The following is a 6,918-nucleotide window of genomic DNA, read 5'->3' on the forward strand; positions in this document are numbered from 1 at the left end:
AGTCATTAACATACTTCAACAATTTATTATTAACTAAAAATATTAGTAATAATTATAACGTTAATTGTTAATATTCTGAAATTAGACAGTCTTTATGATGCGCAGTTTAGAAATGCGACCTCCAGAGAGGCTGCAGCCTTCACATTGAGAAACGGCCTCTTTGCGTTCCCCATTAGAAAGGGTTTTTCGCACAAAGGGAACATTGTTACATGTCTGCGTTTCTCTCTGATGCCTCAAAATGTTGATCTTTTAGTCTTTTAAAGGTTTAACGTTAGTGTTTTTAAAGTTTTAAGGTTGGCCAGTTTGATAGTACAAAAAGCACAGGTGCAATTTAACAGCTAACAAATTTTAAATTATTCTAAATTTTAAGGGGTCTAAAATAAGAAAAAGAGACTTTTAAGAAACGTTATTATAACTGAAAGTCCAGTAGCACATTTTTTAGTTAAGTGCATAATAAATGTTTTTGTTAAAATAAAGAGAATCGGGTGAGAGAATCGGGATCTCAATTCCCATGGAAAAAATCGGGATTCACATTTTAGCTTGAATCGTGCAGCCCTAATGCACATCTGTAAAATTTTGCCATTACGTTCACATTATTTTAAGTAAGTAGGAGGAAAGGCCCTTATGAATGCCAAAGCATCTTTGTTACCTTGACCGATCATTTAGATAGGTTAAGTTAAAGGAATGTTAAGGGATCTTTGCAAAATGTTTGCCAAGAAATAATGACAAAATTGAAATATTTCTTAAAAGTCCATTTAAAGTCAGTTCAGAGAATTGTTTCTAAATACATCATACATGTTAGAAATGTATTGCTGAAATTAGTGTTGGGTGATATGCCCCATTGTGAGATTGTCCTATCGTCACCCTGTCAAATTGCCAATAGACGATAGTATCGGGGGGGGAGGGGGTGGGGGGGGCAATAGTTTACTCATTTATTTATTTGTAAATTTTTTACTCATTTATGACAAACCACTTGATTGGTGGACAAAAAGAAGCTGATTTACTCTAAGGGCAACACTATCACGGTCACAACCTGATGCTATTAATTTGAGTGCATCATTAAAGCCCAGGCGCTCTAAAATTTCCTGCGTGCCAGGGAGCGGGAACAACACAATCGCTGGTTTTAAACCCCTGCACGTCTAACAACCTCTTTAGTAAAAGAAAATGTCAGAGCCGTGCGTATTACCAGCTCATGTGCGAGGAAGAGTCAGAGTCATACGCATTACAAGTTTAGTTGTCCAAGACGGGCGCATTACAAGCTCAGGTATAAGAAGAAATCCGTGCCGCGCGTTACATGCACTCTTGCGCAAAGTGAAGCACACAAACCCTCTCATGCAAGAAAAAAAATCCAAAATGCATGTTAATGTGAAACTATGTTGATAATAATCATTTAAAACTATAATGGGCAAAAATGCCAACTATCGTCATGAATAAACAAGTATTGAATTGTGGAGGTACACAGTAAAACAGTTTTTCCACATTTCTCTGTTCAGGATTATTTGGGCGGGGCTACTATGGTGGCTTGATGACGCACGGGAGCCACACAGCATGGCCCCCCCCCCTAACACAATCATAAGCATTCATTCAGGTTGTAGCGGTATTTAAACTAGAAAAAGATGGCAGCTTTTCCGAAAGTAGACGTGGTTTAAGCGCAGACACTAACATGCCCGCAGCGTTTGAGAGCAAAGAATCCTGCCTGTTTTGCAAGATTTTAATAATTTATTTATTTGCCGTTTTTTTTATCTTTCAAATTTGGCTGGGTGGTTAATATCACATTTTTCTGTAGTGTCACAAACTGAGAATGGATTTAATGTCGGACTTTAAACGGACTTTAGCACAAATGACCAAATAAGTGGGCATTTTGCAATGATCCGTAAACCTTGTGTGCGCAACTCACAACACTCCCAAAAATAAAGATACAAAAGCTGTCACTGGGTCAGTACCTTTTGAAAAAGTACACATTTGTACCTAAAGAAAGCATATTGGTACGTATTTGTACTTAAATAGTACATATTAAGACATTTTTAAAGAATACCATCCCAGTGACAGCTTTTGTACCTTTATTTCTGACATCTTCAGAAATGCACCGAGGGCATAAATGACTGTACATGAAAGACGTCATGTGTACCAGCGAAGAGGGACAACATGTTTTACCTTGCGTGCCTGACTCTGGTATTTGACAGCCTTCTTGGTGTCTGAAACTGCTCTCTCTACATAGTCCACAGAGTGCTCCACGTTATACTCAATTCTGTCAATCATCTCTCCCTGAAAATGACAAAAAACAGTACTTTAAGAAAACATCATCTTCAAAATATCAGCAGTCTCACACACCTTTACCATCAGATTTTTAACAATTTCTTGTGATATAAGGTTATTTCAGGTTGGTTGGGGCTAGGGAGGGGTCACGGTAGGTGACTAGTATATATATTTTGTATATATATTATTATTGACGGTGCTTTTTCTTTTTTTAAAATGTTTGGTGATCATTGAGTTATCACTACTGTGCCCTTGAGCAAGAAACTTGTCACTTAACCTAAAGCCATTGTGTAGCAATGTCACGTAAAAGTTTCCACTGTCCTTGGTCACGTGGTCAGATGCTGTGTCTTTGTGTCTTGCTGAATTTTAATTGCAGACAGGGTAAGCTATATCGTAGAGGACTGATAACAATCTGAATTTACCTGACTCTCCACCAACATGGCCATGTCCACAAACATGTCGTGCAGCTCACGAATGCTGTTCTCCAACTTAATGATCTCAGTGTGTCGGGTCTCGATCTCATTTAGTGCCTGCTTGGTCATCTGAGAGTCCATCTTGATCTGTTTAACAGAGAATCGGGGAGAAGTTCAACTCACTTTGTTTTAATAGGATTATACATTTGCAAAGAAAGACAACGCAAAAAAACTTTAAGCATAGACAGAGACGTAGGTTTACCCATACAAGGACTATAATATGTATTAAATCTGCTCTCAAATGGCTTACGTAAACAAAAACAAATACGTCTGTGTTGACTTTGGGAATTAAACTGCAGTAGAAGTATGCACAGTGATTTAGCTTGAAATGATTGAACGTACATCATCAGTGAAGATAGCCAGCTTCCCGCTCTCCAGCATGTCTTCAAGTTCCTCATTGGTAGTTGTTCTGCCAGCTTTTAAAGGAATTACAGGTATATAGTGTTAACAGATTGTGTTCTGGCTATTTAAAATTTAAAATGTATTTAAGACGTTTTAATCTGTCATCTAAACTATAAAATGTTGGGTAGTAGTTTTTAATTCATGGCTGGGGCAATATTGAACAGAACACATGGATAGGTTATTTAAAAAAAAAAAAACAGCATTTGGGTTAAATTAACCCAACCCAGCATTGGGTCAAAAAGTGACAAATGCAAACCATTGGGCTTGCTGGGTTAATTTAACCCAATGGCTGGGTTCCTTTTTGACCTGGGTGAAAAATAACCCAGTATTTTTAGAGTGTAATCATGTACTCTTTGGGGTTTGTAAGATACAATTAAAAGTACAAATTAATTACCATCTCAGACTAAAATTATACACTTTAGTAAATGCTTGGACATAACTACTAGGGGTGTGACGAGATCGCGTGCGACGAGATCTCGCAAGATTAAATCATGTGTCTCGCGAGATTTCTTGTGGAGGTGCTGGCCGTTTCTCAAATAAAAGACTGCATCCTTCGGAGGTCGCATTTTTAAACTGCATATACTTCATCACTGTCTTATAAGAGACTATTAACAATTATAAAGTTTACTTATTATTTAGTTAATCGCAAATTGTTGTAATATGCTCACGACTTGCGAATGTAATGCTCAGTTAATGATCTGAAGTAAACCTTGATGACGTATGCAGCCTGCATATGCGACCTCCGAAGGATGCAGCTTTCTGTTTGAAACTTTTACAGTGCATGCATTATATTTGTCTTTTACTACGTTTGCTTTTTTGTTTGGGTTCGTTTGGGAGCTCGTGTGAAGTCTGAGACGCGTTGTGTTTATCTGTTGATCAGTGTCAGATGTGTCTCAGCAGATTAAACCCTCACACAGAGTTTACATGATTTAATGTCTGCATGTTCTTGCTCAAAAAATGACAGTGGCTGTATCATTTCTAGTGTAAAGAAATGGACATATTAAATATTAATATTGATTTAAACATTGTTTGACTAAAAATAAGTGTTTCTCTCCGTCTAAATTGAAAGTGAAAGTGAAGACAGCATCCGCGAGACGAGTCCTCTATCGCCCCCTGCAGGAATTTGTTATAATACATACATAATGCTTTTTATTTATAGGCCCAAAATGTTGTTTAATGTAACTTGGTTTTAATACTTTATTTGAACCAATTATTATTGCATCTTCGTTATTATGTAATTTTAAATGCTACTGCTCACCTGGGTCTATTTTTATTACCCCAAAATAACAAATTACTTTATTATCAGTTAGCAAAATAATTGTTAGGGCCAGTCCTTGATTAGTTAAAACATTTAAAAATAATGTGATTTCAGTTTCTTATTCATTTATTTTATCATTGAGGGTTTCTTAAAAAGTGTAAAAATATTGTCTCGTCTGGTTCTCATGAACCCAATCTCGTGTTTCGTCTCGTCTCGTGGATTAAGTGTCTCGTCACACCCCTAATGACTACAGCTCTAGAAAACTAACAAGGTTGACAGTTTTTTTCATTTGAGAGAAAAAACAATGAAAATCTTTGTAATCATAAATTATGTCAACAAAAGTACAATAAGCATACAGATACAATAAAGATAACATGCTAACTTTTGTTAATTTAAACTACCGGTCAAAAGTTTTATACTTTATTTATATATTTTTCCACATTGCAAAATAATAATAAACCCGTCCTAAATATGGCATAACACAAATCTAACTGTGGGAATTATGTTGGTGACTAAAAGCATCCAAAATAAATCAAAACTCTGTTATATTTTATCATCTGATATACAGTCACCCTTTGCCTAAAAATTTAAAAACTGTACTTGTGTCATTTTATCAAAAAGCTTCTTGAAGTTTCACCTTCGGAAGATTTTTAAAGAATATTGAAGGAGTTCACAGTTAATCTTATTGGCTGAATTTCCTTTAATATTCAGTCCAAGTCATCCATTTAATTTATTTTCTAATTACCAAATTTAATCTGTTTGGCACAGCTATTTTTGTCTACGACAGTAATTTCAAGCATTTAACCATACACCTTCCGATAAAAAGATTTAAGATCATAGTTAACATTTTAGTCAAGTGTTTCAAAACTTTTGACCGTAACACTCTCAGAAATAAATGTACAAAAGCTGTCACTGGGGCTGTACCCTTTCCAAAAGTACACATTTGTACCTATAAAGATTTTGGTACTTTAAGTACCTAGATGGTACATATTGGGCCCCATTGTACTTTAATTTCTGACTGTGTAGTTTATAGGGATTCAAATCTTTGTAATCATACATTATGTCAACCAAAGTACAATAATATTAATAATATATATAATAATATATATTTAGTTTGAATTAAAATTACATTTGCTGACATAGCAAAAATAAGTTAGAAACTAATTAAGGTGCTTCACAATGCCATAAAAGATCAATTTTCGGCTAAATGGTTCCATGAAGAACCTTTAATATTTAAAGAACCTTTCTGAACTTTTCTTTCTCCTTTGAAGCAAAAAAGGTTCTTTAGATTATAAAAATGTGGTTCTTCTAAGAACCTTTGACTGAATGTGCAGGCCATTAAAGACATCCTTACTATTTTATAAAAAAATACATTTAGTTACTGGATTTGTTTCAACTTCAAAATGTTTATATTAACATCACGTCAGTAGCTTAACATCAGTTCCTCATGTATGTGAAGGACACAAATGGCTCTGGTTTTCCAGCAATGTGGAGGTTGTTATTAGTCTGATGCGTGTGGGTGTACATTTGTCTAGATTCGTGCTCGGAGGACTTACTAATTTCCAGTTGTCTCTGAATGCGGTCCTTGCAGCGGTCCCTGTATTTGGACTGCGTGGTGTTGTACTCCGTCATCACTTCAACAAACTTGCGTGACAGCGTGGAATGCTGTGGATCAGAGGTGGAGATGCGGGGAGGGTCAGAGATGTGGGAATGTTTCTGTTTTTTTGGCAATCCAGATCAGATGGTAAATGTACTCGCTGTCAGTGGGCGTTCGGTCTGATAATATCGTGGGCTAAGTGTGTGCGATCACAGTGAGATGGGCCTGATTTTGCTGCAGTTTTAGAGATTACAGCGCTTGTTCTCATAGTAAACAGCAGATGGCGCTAAGGAGGGTGTTTTAGACATTTCTCAGTGGGAGGGCAGAGGTCAGATGAAGTTTGTCTATGCCTCTCAAAAAAGCACATTAAACATGATGAAGGTCAGTGTTCAGTTGCACCAAACTCTTGAAGTTCCCAAAATAGTAGTAGTAATAGATAATCGAGAATTATAAAAGGGTTTCCTTAACATCATTTTTATTGTTTGGCTCCCCAAATTGTTGCATTGAGAAACAGTTTCTGATACACAGTCAGTTGTTGTAGGACACATTTCAAGACATAAAAACCTTATTAAGTTTTGAATATGCCTTGACACATGGTACTGCACAAATTTAAAGAGATGGTTTCCCCCTGAAAACAAAATGTGAGCCTATCTGTGAAATCCAGGTTAAAGTCTCATAATCTAATTATGAGATTAGGAGCATCAAAGTTTTATGTCAATCTTTGACATGATCGTACTCAGGCAATATTAAAGATATCAAGATTATATTTTAACAAAATGTTCTGTACATTATGTAGGATGATTTTATGTAGAAAAGAGTAAATCACAAAAATGCATAGTTTCAAAAACATGTACACATACAAGTATTAATAATAGTAATAATAATAATAACTGGTAGATAAATATTGCATATATATATATATATATATATAT

The 6,918-nt window shown here is 35.6% G+C and overlaps 1 protein-coding gene across 1 annotated transcript in view; it reads right to left on the reverse strand.

The window, feature by feature from the left end:
• Positions 1 to 6,918, reverse strand: part of stx1b (syntaxin 1B) — a 53,929-nt gene that overhangs the window by 7,605 nt on the left and 39,406 nt on the right. Inside the window, exons 6-9 of the mRNA XM_065286107.2 lie at positions 5,946 to 6,054; positions 3,072 to 3,145; positions 2,679 to 2,816; positions 2,155 to 2,265 (exon numbers count right to left, since the gene is read on the reverse strand). Coding sequence (XP_065142179.1) covers positions 2,155 to 2,265; positions 2,679 to 2,816; positions 3,072 to 3,145; positions 5,946 to 6,054 — 432 coding nt within the window. The remainder of the gene's footprint in view (positions 1 to 2,154; positions 2,266 to 2,678; positions 2,817 to 3,071; positions 3,146 to 5,945; positions 6,055 to 6,918) is intronic.

Source organism: Paramisgurnus dabryanus, chromosome 19 (genome assembly GCF_030506205.2).
Source record: "Paramisgurnus dabryanus chromosome 19, PD_genome_1.1, whole genome shotgun sequence".
In the NCBI taxonomy this organism is placed as follows: domain Eukaryota; kingdom Metazoa; phylum Chordata; class Actinopteri; order Cypriniformes; family Cobitidae; genus Paramisgurnus; species Paramisgurnus dabryanus.